This window comes from Tiliqua scincoides, chromosome 1 (genome assembly GCF_035046505.1).
Source record: "Tiliqua scincoides isolate rTilSci1 chromosome 1, rTilSci1.hap2, whole genome shotgun sequence".
Taxonomy (NCBI): Eukaryota; Metazoa; Chordata; class Lepidosauria; order Squamata; family Scincidae; genus Tiliqua; species Tiliqua scincoides.
In genome coordinates, this window is record NC_089821.1 from 65094795 (window position 1) to 65116585 (window position 21791).

The window sequence follows — 21791 nt, forward strand, 5'->3', positions numbered from 1 at the left end:
AATGCTACACCTCTTACCCAGTGATGTGGCAGCCTCTGCCCCTCCCACTCTCCAGTGTTCTAGCTCAGCACTCTCCTCCCCTTCCCACTTCCTTCACCTCGTGGTCTCCTCTCTTCCTTTCCCAATCCAGGGAACAGGAGGACGAGGGGGCGCATGGGCCAGCAGGAAGAAGAAATGTATGTTTCTGGTCAGAAGGCAAAGGAGAGTTCTCATTTGTACTGCTGCCAGTGTCTGCTGTGGCCACAGCTTCACTCCCATTACTTGGTAGGTATCCCTGTGGCTGTAGCAGTTGCAGCAGCCCATCCCTTTTCTTGCTGGACACCATTGCAAAATTCCTGGATGCCCCACCCCAGACGCAGTGTTGGGATCTGGGGCAATTGGGAATTTTAAAATATCGTCTGCAAAAGGAGAAGGCCAGACTGGTGCAGCTGCCGCCACCCTTCTGGTACACCACAGTGAAGCTTAATGGACCCCTCCTCTGCAAGTCTTGAGCCTGAAGATCCCATGAAAGCTGGCACTGAGGGTGGATCTATGTCCTAGATTAATGTAGCAGTGACTGAACAGGTATTGTGCGAAAAACAAAATTGCTTGGAAAGCCACTTACCCTCCTGGGGATAGTACACTGTTGCTGGCTGTGTGGACTCGTTTTCTTCATGCATAGCTGGCATGGGGAAGTTGCCTGGAGGAAGGTCTTCACCACCTGCTCTGTGTCGAAGAGAATCTGAAATCAGGAACCAAAAAGACTGGATCAAGCTTGTTAGACCCTTGCAGCAAAAGGGAAAAGAAGGAACAAGGCTGTCACATCCACTTCTGGAGCCACTCGCTTTACAAGCTTTGGGACAGGGAGATCTGCAGAATTTCTCCTTACCACAAAGTTTGTAGAGACAGTACCAGAATTGTCACTGTATGCTTTCACTGTACTTCCTTTAACATGAAACCTTCCACCCAGCCCTTAAAATGTGCATGTGCAGCTTCCTACACAGACACACTGGGTGCCTGCTGCTGCTACCTGCCCCCACCACTTCCCACCCAGTAAGCCTTCATCTTGTTGGGTCCTCCTGTGCCCATGGGGATGCTTACTGGGAGGCAATGGGGAGTAGAGTAGCAGCAGAAAAGTGCCCTTTTCCCCCCTTGGAGCCATTTTATGAATTTTGGATGCCCCACTCCTGAAACTGCATCTGGGACTTGGGACATCTGGGATTTAGAAAATGGTGCTGAGGGCTGCACTGCTCCCCATCACCTCCAAGCAAGCATCCACTGGGCCTAGGGCTGAATGGGGAGATTTACCAGGAAGCAGTGGGGAGAAGCTGCAGAGCTGCCCCTCTGCACCATTTAACAATTCCCAGATGTCCCAGTCCTGGATGCTGCGTCAAAGGGAGGGCATCTAGGAATTGTATAGTGCAAGGGGAAGAAAAGGAAGCAGTCAGAGCCAACTGTAAGTGGATTTATAAGATGTTTTAACTCCCGAATCACTGACACTTTCCCTGAACTTTACAGCAAGAGATTCTATACATGTAATAAAAACAAGGAGGATAACGGGCATCCTTGAACCTCAGTATATAAGTTCAAAAAACTTCAAATTTTGATTATTGACTCTTAACTTTCCCTTAGGTTGTGCATAAACAGCTTCAGCTATATTTACAAGTGTCCTTCCAGTATTGGTTTTTTCCCAGAGTTTTAAAGAGAAATGGTCACTTGATCTGATCATACACTTTCTCAGTACTGACGCGAATAAGCCTGGATTCCTCTTTCAACTGATCAAATTAAATAATCTCCTAGTACTATTGGGCATTGGTCTACCAGAGCAACCAGGAGTTGTATAATACTAGGGGAAGGCAAAAGTGCTTTACTGCTGCGCCACCACCATTGCCCTCCATCGCCACCACCCAGAAAAAACTCCCTATTGGATCCTGGACATTGGTTGAACAGCAGCAGCAGCAGCAGCGAATCTTCACTGCTGCTAGCCTTGCCAGGGCCTGACCTGGCACATGCCCCTGCATGAGCATGATCCTCTGGCTCATGCCAAGCAAGGCTATACTTGTGGCACTGGCCCTTGGCCACAAGGAATATGAATTTGATCAAAACAAGTGGTACTGTGGGAGGAAGTATCGAAGCCTTTTCCCTCCGACTATTTTCAAAATCTAAATCGTGTCTGCTTGTCAGAGGAAATACATAAAATATCTTGCCCCTGCAGGGCTAGCAGTAGCTTTGGGCAGCAGTAGTATTTATGTCAGGATAATATATGCTGGAGATGGTTTAGGAGGTTTTCCTGCTACAGGCAGGGGGTTGGACTAGATGAACTTGTGGAACTCTTCTAACTTTGATTCTACAAAGGTCTGAGTTAAACACCCCCCTCCCCTAATGCCACTGCTCCAGTCAAATTCAAAGCCACCTGTGGCTGCATGAAAGTGGCTGCACTGGGAGATCCCATAACTGAATTTCCATGAAACATGGTGCTTGGCCCCGGCTGTCTTTTCAGGACATGCCCACAAGGACAGTAATGATGAGAATCTCACTGTAGAAAGTAGAGAGTGCCACAGGTGGCTTGCTGTTGAAATCGTAGCGTTCATAGTCAGAGTCAGAATCCTCCATAATGGGTGCAGCAGGCCTCACATCTGGGGCTGAAAGGGAGAACACAGAGGGGAGCCGTGATCAAGCATTAATCAGGGAGACCTACTACACATGGTTTGGTAAAGAGAGTCCTTGGCAGCCCTCCCAAGATGGTGTAGTGCTGAACATTAAGGGACCAAACTAAAAACAAACCACTCTGGTGGAGACAAGAGGATTCCTATTGAAAATATAGGGGCTTATCCAGACCCACAGTTCTGGATAACATTCATACACTGATTGACAGCAGCTCCCCATACTTTTCAGACAGAGATCTGTTCCAATTCTACCTGCAGATGCCAGGGATTGAACACAGGAACTTTTGCATACAAAGCAGAGGCTGCACCCCTGAGCTGTGGTCCCATAGGTGAGGAAGAGGGGAAAGAGATATGACAGAATGTGGGAGGAGCAGAGAGACTGGCAAGGCAGGCAAGGAACAGCTTCTGCTACCTTCTCCTTTGGGGAGGATTGTGCTGGCATCTCGATAGTCATGATTCACTCCCAGAGTTGAGACTGGCACACTGTGATTCACCAGTACTGGGGCAGTTCCTGCACCAGAGGAAATAGCATGGTCTACAAACAGAAATAGGGAAAGGGGTTTCATTCTGTAAGACTGCAAAGGGCTTCTGTGCACAGCCAAACATTTCTTCCAACCATGAGAGTATACTCCGAGGCAGAACCACCATTTCCATCTTACTGGCTTTTTGTTGCCCAATGCTTATAACTCTGGTGGCATTTCCACCTTGGACCAATCAGAGATTGTAGCATTTTTTTGTTTTTTGCCTCTGACAGTAGAAACTGTGACTCCTAAAACCAGAGATTTTCAAACTGGAGTGTCATGATGCCCCAGCTGGAGTCCCTCTACCTTTACCCTTTTAAGAGGCGGACAGAGGGGAATGTAATGACGCGATCCCCAAAATCTCATCACTGTCGGGGGTGGCAGGGGCTTCACAAGAAGCTGCAGTAGGCTCCTGGGGGTGCAGGGCGCCCCACAGAAGACTCTGCAGGGCTCCCCAAAGTGTGGAGAATGAAAATAGAACAATCACAACCCATTTCAGGTTTGTGATTGTGAAACCGGAAGTGGGTTGCGATCATTATCTTTACAGTCTCCGCACTTTAGTGAGCCCTGATGAGGCTTCTGTGGGGTTCTCCGCACCCCCAGGAGCTTGCTGCAGTTTCTTGTAAGCAAAAGGAAGCCCCTGACAACCCTGACATTGGCACGATACTGGGGATCATGTCGCCACATTTCCTCCTCCCCCGCAAGAACTTACCTCTGGAGTTTTACTACCAAGAAGTTTGAGAACCCCTGCCTAAAACTGTTAAGTTTTTGGGGGTAAGAACCCATTGTGTTGATACGTATGTGGTATCAATTCTGTTTCTATCACAACTGGAAGGAAATGGAGTTTTCTGTTCAAATGTCAAATAACGATCCTATCTATGCCACAGATTGAAATCTATTCCACCTTAACTGTCAGAATCCTGAGAATTGTAGTTTGGTGAGGTGAAGGTGCTGTGTATTCTCTGTCAGGAAACCCACCTAACCCCTTCTCAGGTAACATCAACCCTTATTCCTGCAAATGTACCTGCAGATTAGCCAAGATGCATTATAGCCTTGATACAGAAAAGGCTTCTGGACATGGCAAGGAAAAATCAAATGAAGAAACTTGGACAGTTTGCTATGTCTGTCTGGTAACTGTGTGAGTCCATGGCATGGACAGGATCCACCTAAGCCTTTACAGTTACTCTAATTTCTACAGAAGAGATTTCAAAGCCATGACTGAATTTGATGATAGTAACTCCCCGAACACTATACTGCACTTATCTCACTAGACTTCCCATAAAATCCTCTACCTGCGGTGATGCCCAGTGTACAAAGGTTACCATTTTTCCTTCGCCTCCACAAAATGGTGATTAGGGTCAGTACAGTCAAAAGAAGAAGAAGACCCAGGGCAATACAAAGGACTCGCAGTGTCTGGTATGATGCTCCCTTCAACTCAATCTCAGGTCCAGCCACATCTGCAGAAGGAAACATAGCCAGAGGTAGGAGGACAGAGAGAAGAAAGAGGGAATGAGGCTCCTAAGGCTGGACCAAGTTTATTCTTTTCTGTGTTTTCTTTGTTCTTTCTTAACCCAGAGGAAAGTGTGCCCTCCTAGCTTGTGCCTTCATCCCATTATCACCTCACGAAGCGCCCAATCCTAAATAGTGCATGCAGGCTTACTGCCTGCACACACTGTTCCAAATGTGCCAAAAAGCACGTTTGTGAGCTAGCCCAGTGCCTGCTGGTGCTGGGCTAACACTGGTGGAAAGCTGGTGCACTGCTGCTCAGCAGTCGCCCAAACTGCTGGGTGGTGGAGAGGTAGGTGGAGGAGTAGGGGAAGTGGGGAGGAGGTGTTCCGATCAGGGGGAGGTAGGGGGAGGATGGGAAGAGGGCAAGGAGGAGGCAGGCCGGGGGATGGAGGAGGGTGGGGCTGGTGGAGCTCAGTTCCACTGGATCCTGTGCTCCATGTCGGGTCCCGAGGCCAGACATGGAGCTCTCCAATTCTGCGGCAGCTCCAGAGCTGCCGTAGAATTGAGTAGCCCCATTGCGGGGCTGTTTACTTGGGGGAAGGGGATGAACGTCCCCTTTTCCTGGAGGCGGCGGCAGCTGCCTGGGGTGGGCTCGGCAGCTGTTTTCGCCACCATGGCAACCCCACGCTCCAGGCAGTTCAGGATTGGGATGCCCAACAGGTGTTTGCCTAGGAGCAACAGTGGCACAAAAGGTGTGCAAACCTTGAGAAGTGAGGTCTCTCTAAAACCATTTTCTTGTCTCTCAAAAATGCCTCTCTCTAGGCCCACTGTCAGGACTGCTTTGGGTTTGCTTCCAGCTTAAGGTTTCTTCACTGAAGCCCTAAACAAAGCCCTGAGTCAAAAACTAGGTAGAAGGTTTGTGTGCGAACTTGTGAAGAGTTGGAAGCCCACAGGCCTCAGGAGAACCATTTGCACATATGTCTTCAGTGAGGTCAAACTAACCTAGACTGTTGCTTAATGGGAAAAAAATAAGGGAAGCTGTTTGTGGGGAGAGAGCATCCCCCTCCACTGCTGACTGTGTCAGCAAAATGCCAAAGGCTTGCAGGCCAAGATTTGGCAGCTTATTTCAAATCAATATGTGAATGCCAGTTTTTCTCACCTCAGCAACTCCAAGACACATATGACTCCCTTAACTGCCCACCTGCTCCCACAGTTTTTCTTTCCTTTTTAGATTTTGCCTTTCCCAATTCCCCTCCCCTGAATCCCTTGTTAATTTGCTTTTCTAAGCTAATGCCACCTCCTTTTCCCTGCCTCTCCTCTCTCTTCTCCCTCAGGTATTTCTGCTTGCTGTGCCCCGCTCTCTAATCTTTTTACAATTACAGACCCCCAGTGGATTGCCCAATATGTCGTCATACCCCCTTCGCCAAACTGTCAAAATCATCATCATCATCACCAATCCTGTTAGGTACCAATATGACTTCAAAAGATATCAGTAGCTACAGTTCTTCATAAACCTTCTACCCAGTTTTTCACAGTTTTCACAATTTTTCGCTTTGCTTAGGGCTTCAGTGAAGAAACCTTAAGCTGGAAGCAAACCCAAAGCAGTCCTGACAGTGGGCCTAGAGAGGAGAGGCATTTTTGAGGGACTAGATAGCTACTTTACACATGCCTGGCCAGGAATAGAATGCCTCAATCCATATTGATAATGGTGATAGTTAATAATCTAATCAAATAACAGTTTTTAACAGTTGTTAAGAAATCGTCCCATTCCCCCATCATGTGGTTCCCCTGTCCCCAAGCGGTTAAGAATCCCTGCTCTACAGTCAATTCAGACTCAAGAGTGGCTTCACCAAAGGCAGCCAAAGAACTGTAGAAATTGCTCAGCCAATGACAGCTAAAGTCTTTTCTGCCTGTTCCACCCTTCTGTGCATATCACAGAAGACAAGCTCAGCCAGTCTCTGCTAGAAGATTGACCCTCATCACCACATGTCCCAGTGCATTACAGAATAGAATTGTACAATATATTCACTGTGAATGTTACTGACCCTGCCGCCATGTGTCAGCCAAACAGAAATTGTGAGTCTACCTGCTAACATGGAGCAGGTCTGAGACAGATGCTGCTGTTCACATTATTGCTCTCTAAATTGCAGTCGGAGAGCAGAGTGTAATGAGCTCCCCTGTGGTTTTTCTGCTGCAATATACAGCCAGTCTGCACTAGGGCTGCACTGTCTGAAAAAGAAAGTGCCTCAAAGAGACATCTACTTACGTGTAGTGGGGAGTTGGGAGCTTGGTGTCACTCCTTTGTCCTCTGGAGTGTCTTTGGGCCTGAGACCCCGTGAGCCTGAAATCCAGAAACAGAACATGGGAATGGGGTGGAGGAAAACACCTGAGAAACATAACCATTTTAGGGCTAGAGAGAGGGAGACAGAGCTACAATTAGCCATGGTTCAACCAGGCAGCGTCTTCCAATGATCACACCTAGGTGCTGTCGTGCACTCCTCCCCGTTCTCTCTCCTATCTGAGGGCCAAACTCCACATTACTGTTACTAATGTCATCAGCATTGATATCTTGAGTTTATCCTTCCAAATTATCAGACAGGACTATGATGCAAGCACAGGGTTCAAGAGCCCCTCCTATCCAGCATGGTCCCAGTCAGATTTGGAGCTCCTCTATTGGGGGGGGGGGGAATTAAACATAATTCCATTAGTACTAAGGACATGCTTAATGTAACTAGTTGTTTGGCCCTCACCCAGTCTAAGGGTGGCCTCTTTTTTAAATTGGTGGATGTATACAAACCATGCAGGTTTTCCCAATCTTTTATGGAAACACCAGGACTTGCAAATATCAGTGACTCTTTCCTCCTTTACTAAATTAGCCAGGGTGATGTGTCCATTTACCTTGATAATGACCACTGTGTCCACCTGATGTAGCACACATTTTTAAGAATTTACAGTGTGTCTATCCTGAAGACATATGGCTCTCTTTCACAATGTCTACAATATATTCTCCTTTTGACAATTTGCTCCTTCCTCTATTCCTTATTTAATGTTTGTCTTCCATGCACTGCCACAAGGTTATGCTAGGATCGGCACATTATTTTGGGACACACAGGCAAAGGGTCTTGCTTGCCACCACTGTCCTAAATTGACTTAAAAGTAATCATTATACAGGTACGCACCACACAGCAACATTCCAGCCAACGACGGACCACATATACAATGGTAGTCCTGCTGAACTCACTGGGTTAGCTTCCTTCCCTCCTTCCTTGCTGGCTCAACTGGCTAGCCCAGTGGTTCTCACATATTTAGCACCGGGACCCACTTTTAAGAATGAGAATCTGTCAGGACCCACTGTAAGTGATGTCATGACCAGAAGTGACATCATCATGAAGGAACATTTTTAACAATCCTAGGCTGCAATCCTATCCACACTTAAGTCCCATTTACTATCATTGTTAAAAGATTATACATAGTAGCTTGTTAAAAGTACAGGTCTGTAACATTTCCCCAAATGCAGTCACATACCATGGTAGCATCAATTCTAATATATTAAAAATAAAATATTGAAATGAATGGGGACCCACCTGAGATTGGCTCATGACCCACCTAGTGGGTTCCACCCCATAGTTTGAGAAACACTGGGCTAGCCCATGCTTTGCACACTTCCCTAGTGCTTTCGCCAACTAGCTGCCTTCCTTCCTACCTTCCCACCTCTGCAAGGCATTCTGGGGTACTACCCAGCTGCCAAAAGAGGTTGTCTGGACAATGATGAATGCACCTAACAACAGGGTTTGCAGAACATATCCCTGTTGTTAAGTAACACATACACATTTGCTTGTTTGCTTGTTTGATCTTCACTATTATTATTCTATGGCAGCCACATAACAGTCACATAATACATACTAACAATAAAGTAATAAAACAGACCATTGCACTAATGAGGAACTAATGATAAAGCAGCAAGCACTAAAAACTCAAACAGAGCAGTAGAATAAAACCTAAAAACTCTAGGAAAATAACTTGGTGTCACATGTGAGATGTGTGTTTGGCAAGAAATTAACACTGACAAGCTCTTGATAGTTGAAGCAAGTGGGGCAGGAAAGTTCTGAAGAGATGGTGGTGGGAAGAGTATAGTCTTTCTGCCATTATCCACCCCAGTGGTTGAAATCCAGACCAGAGCAAGAAAGAGAGGGAGAGGGAAAAAGAAGATGGAATGGAGATCCTTGTTAAAGCCCAAGTATTCATTACCATTACATATCACACCAACAGCTTTGAATTGGCCACATAGATTGGAGTTGTTGTAGCGCCAGAAACACTCGGCAAGTGAGTCGTCATCTACAGAGCAATCAAAATACATCCTGCCCCGCAATGTGTGGTTGAAAGGCTCCTTTGGAGACGAGGCCTTCTCACTGCACCCCAAAAACTGGCAGACCAAATCAGCAGCTTCCTGGTACCAGCTACTATCGCATACTGTGTTCCAGACACCCTGGTAATAGACCTCCACTCGGCCAGCACAAGGGTCTAATCCACCTGACAGCCGCCACTCTTGGTGCTCTGTGTAGGAATGGTGGGGGGAGGGGAAGAGGAAAGGGGGTAGAGTCAGCAAAGGGGGAAAAAAACTGCAAGAAAAAAGCCAGCCTGACACCACTTGCTGCAATATGCCATCAAGGTTATATGAACTGGTCAGATTTCACCATCTTGCAGGCTGGATCTGGACTGGTACAAAGATGCCCTTTTCATATATGATGCTAAGAACTGTGGAACCATTTCTTGCATTTGCAAACAGACTGAGGCAGTCACAGTGATCTGACCATACATTCAATTAAAAACAGTCTCTCTTCTGTCTTCTGCATTACAATCAAAGCATTCAGGAGTGACAAATTGGTGCCTATGGGCAAGTGAACATGTAAAACCTGCAGTAGTAGGATTTTGCTCAGTGTAAAAATGACTTTCTTTTGCTTTCGTATCCTGTGCTAGTGATATTCTCTCACACACACACAAGAAATGCCTCTAAGCAAAGCCAGACTCACCATGAAACAACATTCATCAGTCTCTTCAGAGAGCTGCAGGGAGGGACGATATTCTTGCCTCTCCCTCATAGGATGCCATTTTAAAAATGAGTTCCAATACAGAGCAAGGGAACATCTTTCTGCCTGTTCTGTTCAGTGTGAAACTCAAAAGCACCTTTGGTGTCCTGGGTGAAGACAGCCTAAATGTTCCTCGCATCATATTACATATGTACATATTACTATGTATTGATTGGGGAACTGCTATCTCACCTTTCCATTCCCCCCAATTAAAAAAAAAAAAGTTTAAGGCAGCTGATATAAAATAAACAATAAAAGAATGTTTTAAAATTTGAAGAATCACACACACACACATATAAATCAGAAGACGTGGCTGATAAGACATTAGACAAGAAAGAGCAAACAACAGATTCAGGGTCCAATCCTATCCAACTTTCCAGCCCCAGTGCAACTGCAATGCAGCCCCTTGGCGAAAGAACAAATGTTCCCTTACCTTCTGGAGGCCTCCAAAACTACCCTCCCATCACAGGATGCAGTGCACACCCCATTGGCATAACTACACCAGGGTTGGCAAGTTGGATAGGATTTGGTCCAGATTCAAGCAGACAGACCAAAAGATGGTGGAAACCACAAAGGCTTTCCTCAATGGGTGGTCAGATTCAGGTGGAATTTTTTTTTTCTTTCAGGTATCCTAGTCCTAAGCTGTTTAGTACTCTAAAGGTGATAACCAGCACTTTGACTTGTACCTGGTGGGCTGTGACGTTGGTATAACAGTGGAGTTTACTGCTTTTGTTTAGTCTTCCATAATAGAAGTGCAGTAGTGAACAGACTGATGCAGAGTGCAACACTGAGCAACCATTATCCACTTCCTGAACACCATTTTGTCCTGAAATGTGTTAAAACTGGGACAGTAGATTGCTGCCACCATCCAAGGCCAAGGGAAACCAAAATGAGTTTGTCTTGGGGAAGCCTCCCTCCCAGTATAATGGAGAGTCTTCAAGTCCTTGGGGGTCCCTTTAAGAAGACAAATGAGTAATGTGGGTTATGCCACTCCACTTTTAATAACTTGTGGACTTTAGCCAGATTTTACTTGTTGGGTTGGTCAGAGGCTGCCTGAGGCTTCTGATTTTTCCGCTCTTAGGAGTAAGGTGATTTTCACAATCCAGTGAGCTAGCTTAAAGCCAAGATCTCTGTTACTGGTTAATTGGAAAAGAAAGGGAAAAAGTGGGAGAAACATGGCTATTGCATCCAAAGGAGTCAGCAGTCAAGATGCTGAGGCATCTCAGAAATCTCAATGTGAGAGAAGGATCCAAAAGAGGTGAAAAAGAGACAAAAAGAGGGAGAAACCAAATATTTTCACCACAGGATGTATGTGCCCCTCCTTAATAGCAGACAAGGTATATCTGCACATATAGGGGTGACAACTCATACCCTGCAGACCAAATCAGGCCTGGAACTCAGTTTTGTCTAATCCCTGCCCAGGGCTGGCTCAAGACTCCTAGCGCCTGAGGCAGCATGCCAAATGCTACCCCTGCTTTTCCTGGTGATGTGCCAGTCTCTGATCTTCCTACTTCTTGGACTGGAAGTGAAAGTGGGGATCTGAGTGGAAGAAGAAGTGTGGAGGGCTCAGACATTCTGGCTGATCACTCTCCTCCATACATCCTTTCCCACTCTGCCTCCTCTTCTTTTTCCAATCCAGGGAGTGGGAGGAGGAACAGCGGCAGTGAAGGCGAGTGGGAAGACAGAGTTGGGCACCGCCCTGCCTATCTGCTGCCTGCCTCAGTCGGCCTCATGGATGGGCTTGCCCCACCCCTGCCGTTTGTTACTATACCAGGTTTTGGTTGCTCTGCCAAGCTCAAAGTAGAATGGTGCAAGGTTGGAAGTGCCTTGGGTTCTTCTTCTAGCTTCAACAAAGGTGGAAAAATCTCCTCTGTTTCTTGTACTCTCGTGCTATCCTCTACTCCAAGTGTGCAGAAGAGTTGCCGGTCTTGGCAGCTAGAGTGAAGGATAGCAATGGATCTCTAACCTCACAAAAGCTGTTCAGAGAAGGAAACCAAGCAACTTCTACCCTCTCATCTTCCTGGCCTGTACTTCAAGCCCTGAAGGGCATCCAAGAATCAGTCTGTCAATTGGGCAGGTGATTGGGCAGCTTTGCTAATGAAGCAAGTTCCTCCCTTCAGACTTAGGAAGTTGGCTACCTTAAGATAAGAATGCACCAGTAGACAAATACAAACACATGGAAAAATAAATGCACTCCATCAAACAGACCTGAACACACCACACCAGCATCTTCTTTGTGTCCACAGTCATGGTTCCTCTCAGATGGACAATCCCATAAATAAGACTCATTCCCTGAGCATTTCACTTCATCCAAATGAATGGGACCTGTCCCCTTCTGGAAATAGGAGGCGTTCCGAGCATGAATGGCCCATCCACAACCCAGCTGCCGGCACACAACTTCAGCATCATTCAGGTCCCAGTTGTCATCGCACACGGTGCCCCAGACACCATTCTCTTCAAACTCCACCCTGCCAGAACAGTTGCTTTTTCCATCCATCAAACGCAACCTGTGAGTTTCTGAGGGAAAGAAGTGGAGAACTGATGGATCATGAGTCATGCAATGCTGGCATGAAATAATAGATGGATCAATACAGTTGAAAAACATGTCTAAAGGACTAGACTCAATTTAACAAACTACAACTGTACACACTACAATACTACAATACACTACACACTGCAATAACAGGGTGGGTACCCATATAGCAGAAGCCTAATGATCTCTGGGATCTTATATCAGGTATAAAAGAGACAGGATGGTGTAGTGGTTTAGGAGTTAGACCTGAAAGATCCAGGTTCAAATCCCCCCTCAGCCATGAAGCTTCCTGCATAACCTTATGCTGGTCACGATCTCAGCCGCATCCATCTCACAGGGTTGTTGGGAAGACAAAAGGAGGGAAGGAACCATGTATACTGCCTCACGCTCCTTGGAGGAAAGGTACGTAGTATAAAACTGAAAAATAAATACATGGAAAGGACTATGCTACTGTATATTTAGCTGGCAGGCTGACTACAGGAGCTGACTGTAAGATGTCTCTTATTTCTACATTTCCATTTCTTCATGAGATAGTAGATGTCAATAATGGACATAATGGATTGTACACCATGACTTCCAAATGCCCTTATTTTCATTTGGAAATTATGTCCTTCAGATGTGTATGCTGTTGCCTTGTATGTATAATACTGTACTAATGCTATGACCTTATGCAAGAATCGTAATCTGAAATCGCTTGTTTTCATTTTCCCTCCTTATCCCATAGTCAACCCCTGGGGGCTGGGGGATAAGAATAGGCCCTCAGTTTGGCTGTACTTGTCGTAAGAGGCGACTAAACAGCCACCGGGTAGATGGGACACTTTAGCCTGGGAAGGCAGCTCATCTGAGAGAAGGAAAACTCTGATCCCAAACCTCCATTGCCTTGTGGCTACACCCAGTTATGGAAAAGGCTTCAGGAGTCAACCTTGAGGCAAAATCCAGAGCCAGAGTCCCTGAAGCAGTTCATGGCTGAACACAGTCACATTCTGGCAACTCCTGCGACGCCGCTGGAACCAACTGTATTGGCTTCTGCCTTTCCATTGGACCATTTCAGCAATGTGGAGAGGGGGGATTTGCTGCATGGGTAACAATCTATCCTCCATATCTACTTCACCCAGGCTTCGCGCACTGGAGAGGACACTGTTCCCGAACCACTATTCAGAGTGCAATACCATAGTCTTCCGAGACTGAAGGATGCCAACAACAATCCCATAGTCAAGCCACGGAGAAAATTTCAGAATACAAGACTGAATTAGAAGTCCTGATCAGGAGCAGGCTGAACTTCCTGAGAGTTACAGCTCAATTCTATCCTATGTTTATTATTATTAATTATTATTAACAGTATTACAACAGTTTACGACAGTGTGATAAGGTTCCAGCTGTCATAAAAGGCCTTGTGATGGTGTATCAGAACTGTGCCACCAAGGATCATGGACTGCACACCACTGGCATACCTAGGAGGGTCAAGGCAATCAAATGCCCCAGATGCCATGTCTGAGGGGGCGTTGCCGCCTTCCTACCCCCCCCCCACCTTTCTTACCGCTGTCTGGAGGCCTTAAGGAGGGCCTTTAGACCTCATTTCCAGTTTTTGGAAGTGACGTTTTAAGGTCTTCTGGAGGCCTTGGAGGGCCTTTGGAGGCCAGAGGAGTCCGCACACAGCCTCCTTCAGCCCTCAAAAGGTCCCCAGACTAGATGGTGTGGTGGCATTCTCCTCTATGGGGTGGCGGCATTATGTGGTCCTGGCCCTTGGTGGCACAGGGGCAAGGATCACTAGTGCGGCACACCAGGGCAGGTGAGTTGGCTGCGTGATTTCAGGGCAGCGAGGAGTAGGGCAGGGGGGTTTCTGGGTGGATCAGGGAGGGCAGAGGACAGGGAGTGGGCTGGAGGGGGTGGATCTTGGCTGCAAACCTGTATGCTGGAGTAGTCCACCCCACCCCTTTCTCTCCTTCAGCTTAAACCAGCTATTTAAGCTGTTGTAGGTTCAAGGAGACCCTTAGGCCACCAGGGAGCCTAGACAGTGATACAGGGAAAATATTTTCCCTTACTTCAAACCGATCTCCTGATTGCTACCCCCATCACAGCATGCAGCACACAGTTCCATGGCATGACTGCATGCTTTAGTTTATCACAATGGGGGACACAACTGGGCAGTGTCGTGCTTAGTTCTGCTTTCTCATAGAACCTTCAGAGAGCTGTAGTATCTCACTAGGCCAGTGGTGAAACTACTACAGGGAGAGTGCATGTGTGGGTTGAACAATCAAGAAAGAGTGAATGGTCTAGACACTGCATTGCATTCAAAGATCCAACAGTGCTTCTAGAACTCATGTTAAGCCTTAAAGCTCATGAGTGACCTAGCTATCAGTGGGTTCTCTGCATGCAATCCACTGCAGTGACTCCTGCAGTGAGCCACACCTTAGGTGGGTACCGAAATCCCCAGATCCAACCAATGGGTTCAGGAAAAGTTTGCTGAAGAAAACAACCCCAACCCTGCTCAGTCCCTCACCAGTGGATTGGGTGCAAACACAAGCTGCCACCCACACAGCTTCCTGCCTTTTTGATGAAAATGTCACTGAGGTAATGTCACTCACATTAAGCTCCGGCTAACCTCAAAACCAGTGATGAAGTAGGTATCACTCATTGGGAGGAATCCCAACAGGGAGCTTTGGCTATATATGCACAGAATCTGTCCATGCCTTCATTTGGTCACCATACCACATGCCCAGAAACATAGATGGCATTGCTAGAAAATACAGGTTGCATTTCCCCTGTCCCTTCCAAGGGGATACAGATCCTACTCCTTGACAGCCATGGAGATGGACTGGAGACCTATGTAAACGAAACCTGCCTGAACTTTATGCATATGGACTATGGGGACTGGATATAAGAGTATCCAAACTCCAAAATTAATCCTGTGCCAATGTGCTTTAGATGCTCTCCACCCTGAATTGTACAGCTCGCAGAACCAAGAAATGGACCTAAGGATGAACGCATACTGATGGGTACATTCTTATCTCATTATTGGCCCAATTCTGTTGTCACAGAGATGGACCTACTCCAGTGGCCACCAACCTGGGCTCAGGCAGAGATAGCACACACAGCAGAGCCCCTTCCAATAACAACAACAATAGGCCAATGATATGGAAGAAAGTGGTACTGAGATACCTCATACCAGGGACATGCGGTGGGTGGGGAGGCAGGTGAGCCAGGTGAGGTAGAGCCTCCCTACTGGAGTCCTTCAAAAAGCGCTGCTGCTGTGTGAGGCGCCCAAGCACCCACAACCCATGTGCAGAGCGGCTCCTCTCAAAGGACTCTGGCGGGGAGGCTCTGTCTCACCTGCCTCCCCGCCCACCGCATGTCCCTGCCTCATACTAAAAACTGTGAAGCGTTTTAAATGTCAAAACCAGCACCTTGAATTGGAACCGGAAATGAACCAGCAGCCAGGGTAGCTGTTGGAGGAGTAGCATTTTTAAAAAAATGCAGACAGCCTGTTTGAAGCACATGAGGAAGAATAATGGATGAAGCAGGGTATGATTTGTGGGGAGGGACCTGCAGCATCCACTGCTGAAAAAGCTGCTGAAAAAACCCAGAGAGCCTTTCGTTCACATTTCCTGAAGCATCCTTGATGATGCCGTTGGGTACTCTCCAGCTGACAGAAGTCAAATATGGCCTTTTGCTACTCAAGGTTTTGGAACCATGTTAACCAATGCCGTACTTCTTGTCCTTAGGACCATTTCCTCTGACAGAGTTATGTTCATAACCTGCTCTCTATTCCAAATCATTTTGACATCATGGTTAAATAACACCTGGCTTCTCTGCGTGGTTTTAAGAGCAGATCTGGACATGAGGATCCTGTGCAGCTCGCCTGCAGGATCCAGCTTGGTCTGCCGTCATGTCTACATTGTATTGATGGTACTTCTTTTTCATGTCGGAGCACTTTCACATCAAGTTGCAGCTGCCCACACAGCCTTTGCAACTTCAGTCTGCAAAGTCCTTTTGTGGAAGTGCTGTCTACCAAACACGAAAGTGACTGTGCATTTAGCTGCCTGCACATCCAAAGCCATTCTAAGTCCACATTTGAAGCTGCTTACCATACATTTTTGTTTTGGTAATTTTAGCAAAGACACTGGACTCAGTGCTAAGGTCTTTTTAGGAGAAGAACAGAGTTCAGCAACTGGTGGCCGTGCTACATGGGGTGCCATCCTAGCTGCCTCCCATGCCTGACACTCTTCAATTCCTGCCTTCTAAAGGGCAATCAGACTATGGACTAGAGAGGCAGGAGGTGGTCAGAAGAGAGTGGAGTGAACCATATTGGATTGTCTTTCACAGGACTTTGCAGTGCATTCTTACTTCATGTGGTACACGACAGAAGCAGAGTACAACTCTTTGGTGTGCCACTTTTGGTCTGGCTGGTACCACTAGCTCAGGGATCATAGCTTGGGATGAGTGTTGGCAACCTTCAGTCTCGAAAGGCTATGGTATCGTGCTCTGAAAGGTGGTTCTGGAACATCGTCTAGTGTGGCTGAAAAGGCCAATTCGGGAGTGACAATCCCTTCCACACTGGGAGCAAGTGCAGTCTGTCCCTGGTCTGTCTCCCTGGCTATGGGCCTAGCTTGGGATGAGTTCATGGTAAAGCACATAGTTCAATCCCTGGCAGCATCTTCAGGTAGTTGTGAGAAAGACCCCTGTCAGAAACCCTGGACAGCTACTGTCAATGTATATAGACAGTACTGAGCGATGTGGACCAACAGTTCAACTCAAGTTAAGTCAGCCTCAGATGTGGATATTTTCACTGTCCTGCACAAAGTTGAAGCATGCCCTTGAATCCTCTTCAGGGATGTCAAGAAGTATGGGGTGAACTTTAGCCTCCTTTTCCAACCATATCTTCCCCTCCTGATCTCTCAATGAGGGAAGGAGCAGTGCAGCTCAGCAAAAGCAAGGAAATAGGGAACAGACACAGTACTCTTCCTCCTACCCCCCCCCCCCACCACGAGAAGTGACCCATTACCAGAATTAGATACAAACTTGGGGAAATAGAGTTAGAGAGACTGGAAAGTGGAGAAGCTTAGATCTCTCAGAAGAAGTAGCTCACCACATCCTGGGAACCTTTCAAAATGTCAAAACGTGAGTTGAAAGAGGAGATGTTTGGTAGCTGATGTTGACATGTATAGGAACATTCACCACAAGAGAGACAGGTGGCTTCTTCACCATGCCATCACCCCACAAAAATGGCTCTGTATAACATACCGTTCAAAGGGCACTGGATGAATGTGTAGGTGTAAGAATAGTAGCAGCAGCAGGAGCAGAACTTGCCATATGAACCACTCCTCCATTTGTCCCTGCATTCCCAACACTCCCTCAACCTGTCAAATAAAATTTACTATTTGCTATCCCACCATCGTCCATGGAGAAGAGCACCCCAAAAACAAAACAGCTTTTCCTCACTGGAGCCTACCTTTCATAGACTTACTTGGCCCTGATGTTGTGCTGTCCTCAGTAGTGTTCGTGGAGATCGAAGGGAATGCATAAGAAGACTCGGTTGGCTTTGCCTGAACTGCAAAAAAACAGTGATGCATATGAATGACTATGGATTTTAGTGGCTGGTTTTACAGCTGGTTTAATTCTCGCCATTGCGGTTTGTTTTCTGTTTTGATTACTGTGTGCTTTTATTTTTATTTGTAAATGGCCCTGAGACCACAGTTGAAGGTGCCATATATAAATGTATGAAATGATACATCGGTGACCACTTACAGATTTTTCAAAGGGCACATCACTGTCCATGGCAGAACTTTATAGGACAGCCTAAAGTATGGGAGAGCCAGGGTGGTGTAGTGGTTTGGGAGGTGGACTTAGACCTGAAAGATCCAGGTTCGAAGCCCCCCTCAGTCATTAAGTTTCTTGGGTGACCTTGGGCCAGTCACCTCTCAGCCTCACCTATCTCACAGGGTTGTTGTGAGAACAAAAGAAGGGGAGCAGCTGTGTACATGGATAAAAATGTGAAAAATAAATAAATGCGAAATAAAGAAGTTGATGTGGCTTTTCTGTACATTATTCAATGATAGCTAGAACTTGAAAACTTGCATGATTGCTAAGGCATTGTCCTTTGGTGGATCTTCTCTAGCTGAAAAGTGCTACTTACTCAATATGGAGTATCTGTTCTTATAAATATTAAAAGTTCCACCCTCCTGGTTCACAGCAAGCATAGAAAAGTCAAATAGAGAAAACATAATGCCACTAAGGAGTCTCCCACAAGCCAAACTGTTTATTCCAAACATAACTCTAAAGGAAGAGATACTTATAGATAAATAACGTCACCAAAGTTAAAACACACAATTGAGTTAGCAGAATCTAAAGCTTTATACATTTTTCTGGAATTTTTTTTTAATGCGCTCCAATTTACTCATCAGAACATTTAATAAATTTATTCTGAATATTTTCTTACCATTTTTAATTTGGTACTTATTTGGAGGCTTTAAAAGCAGGTACTATATACAACTGTATTCTTTACTTCATTTTGCTTGCTGCTTAAAATATGCTGAAAAACCTTCAAAGTTTACACAAGCCATAGATTACAAGAGACATGAAATAACTACATTAAATAAACTGGTGTTTTGAAACTCAAGCCCGAACAGTGTATCAGTGATATCCATGCAATTATCAGATTTGTATCAAACGTCCCTTCAGGACCAGTTTTCAATTTCATGCACAACGACCACAAAATGTACTTCCATATTTTTGTGAAATATGTAACATTTTATACAATATTCATTATTTACACCTCAGTTATCCAAGACCTTCTCATGCTGTGTCCTCCATTTAGCCCATGTCAATAGTATCCCATAAAAATGTACTATATTTGTCTAAACCTCTGATTAGACAAATGATTTCAAAACTCTTCAGATAACCATGACATATGATGACACAACATCACTTTTGTTTTCCATAAAAAATCATGGACAATTCTGTGGTTATCGGCAGTGAGTTATGCAGCAGGATAAGCAAGATTTGGAATTAAATTTCTTGTTTTCTTTATGAACTTGTTTCCTTTTTATGATTGCACATCACAGGATATTTGCATGCAAGTTTTATATGTTTGGTTTACCAGCAGTTTTGTACATTTTGTTTCAGGTTATTTCCTAGTTGTAACAACAAGTATTATTAAGGAAAATCTGGCTAATTTTTTATTTTAATGTAGAAAAGGAAGTACAGATAGGAGGAATTATGGCTGCAATCCTAAACACACTTTCTAGGGAGTAAGTCCCATTTGAACACAGTAGTGCTTACTTCTGAGTAGACATGCCTAGGTTTGCACTGCACATCATGCAAACGAGCAGTGGAATGAGGTTCAATTCTCAGTTTTTAAGCGGCTGCTATTAAATCACTTCCCTCACTCAATCACCTTGAGAACTTTGGTTAATAGGCAGGGTATTTTAAATAAATCATAATACATACATATATAATAGCAGGATTCATGGCAATGATCCCCCAAAGACACGAGGAATAATTTTGTCACTGAAATTGTCTTTATCCTTGTCTCAAGATTTCTGACCTTTTTGTTTGGCATTTTCAAATGCAAACTGTAAGGTTTTCATTGCAACTGTAAGGTTTTCATTGCAAGGTTTTTCAGTGGTGGAAGAGATACTATATACTACTGGGAATTGACAGGATGAGTATGGTTCGGTAGGCAGAATGGCTTTGGGAGACGCAATAGTAAGCAAGTAGTAGCAATTTTCAACCTTTTTCATCTCATGGCACACTAAGACGTTTCCAAAATTGTCAAAGCACACCATCAATTTTTTGACAATTGACAAGCTAGCTGGGGCTCACATCACTCAATGACCTTACTAATATATGACCCTCCTGCAAAGTCCTGGCGCACACTTGCAGACCATTCATGGCACACCAGGACAGTGGTTGAAAATTGCGAGTCAAATGCTTCTTCCAAAAGCAGTTCACTGGGAGGCCTTGGGCAACTCCTTGGATGTGCTCTCATGTTCCCAAGGGCACAAGCAGACAAGCAGAACTCCATGACAACTGTCTTGTTCTTTTCACTGTGGAGAAAAGTGCCACACACACATCCCCGCAGTGTGTGAAAGAGTTTCTTCAACTATGAAAAGCATGGTCGAAGCTCCTGTCAGAGCTTCCATGTAACCTGAAGCACATCCCCATGCATGAGTGGTCTGGAGGCACATCACACTGTGGTGCAACTGAAACAAAGCAGGTCTGGGCCTGTAACTTGCCTGGATGAAAAACTGAACTGGGAACTGGACGTCTTGAATTTTGAATTTTGGGGTGGGATGGGGATATATGTGTACTAAATAAATACATGCAAACTGCTAAATGCTCCTCACTGACACTTTCCCAAAGGGTAAGAAGTTCACGGGAAAGCACTGCAGTGTTTACAGTAGAATCCTAAATATGTCTACTCAGAAAGAAATGCCATTAAATTCCAAAGGGCTTATTCCCAGGGAAGCGGGTTTAGGATTGCAGACTTACAGTGCAACTTTATGCATGCTTACTCAGAAGCACTGTATTTAATGGGGCTTACTCCCATGTGAGTATAGGATTGCAGCCTTAGGACCCAATCCTATCCAACCTTCCAGTGTTGATGCAGCCGCAAGGCAGCCATGAGGTAAGGGAACAAATGTTCCCTTGCATTGAGGTGGCCTCTGTGACTGCAGCCCCAATTCAGAATGCATCATATGCCCAGTTGGCATATCTGCATCAGAGCTGGAAAGTTGGATAGGATTGGGCCCTTAGTTTCCTTTGGGTGAGACACAGCACTGGACACAGGGAGAGTAGTCATAATCTGTTTCTTTCCAAATATGCCAAAAGAGTCTTGGAAACAAGCACATGCCTAAAAACAGGTAGCACAAACACTAACCCAGCACAGAGTTCCCAAAGAGAACAACTATATCCCAAATAGCCTTCTGTTCTAGCAAGCTCCAGATAAAAATGTTCAGGTCTCTTCTCCATCTCTATGTCTCCACATTCAAAGTTGCTATTCCTTTACCCCTTTTGCTAATGAATTCCAAAGGCCGAGAGAGAGTATTCAAGGTATAAGTGCATGTTGATAGTTGTCCAAGTCCCTGGTCGATATGTAGTAGTTGTCCAACGAGGTCCATTCACAGTAATCAAGAAAGCCAAATTCATATGGATCCATAAATATGCATACTCCAAAATACAAAATCATACATCTCTCAGCACAGCCTGCCTCTTTTGGTTGTTGAAGCCAACATTGCAATCCTATGCAGTGTTTTCTCAGAAGTCCCACTGTGTTCAATGGGGCTGACTCCCAAGGAAGTGAGCATAGGATTGCAACCTAAATGACGCTGAAAACTGTAAAGCACTTTGTATGTCAGAAGGGTCTGAAAAAATAACTTTTTCTGCACCTTTCCATTAAACCTGAAAAGGCTGAAAAGCACAGGAAATATTCAAACTATGGTTATCTCAGAGTCTTGAGTCCATCTTCTCAGTCCATCTTCTCTTTTACCCTGTGATATTTCTAGGCCATCTGAAACAATACAGTTTGAGGGAACACTGCCCTAAGGTCATCTGAGGG

At 45.5% G+C, this 21791-nt stretch overlaps 1 protein-coding gene across 1 annotated transcript in view; it reads right to left on the reverse strand.

The window, feature by feature from the left end:
• Positions 1 to 21791, reverse strand: part of CD6 (CD6 molecule) — a 50961-nt gene that overhangs the window by 3599 nt on the left and 25571 nt on the right. Inside the window, exons 2-9 of the mRNA XM_066611655.1 lie at positions 17700 to 17783; positions 11911 to 12219; positions 8864 to 9169; positions 6882 to 6956; positions 4480 to 4623; positions 3058 to 3180; positions 2517 to 2621; positions 605 to 721 (exon numbers count right to left, since the gene is read on the reverse strand). Coding sequence (XP_066467752.1) covers positions 605 to 721; positions 2517 to 2621; positions 3058 to 3180; positions 4480 to 4623; positions 6882 to 6956; positions 8864 to 9169; positions 11911 to 12219; positions 17700 to 17783 — 1263 coding nt within the window. The remainder of the gene's footprint in view (positions 1 to 604; positions 722 to 2516; positions 2622 to 3057; positions 3181 to 4479; positions 4624 to 6881; positions 6957 to 8863; positions 9170 to 11910; positions 12220 to 17699; positions 17784 to 21791) is intronic.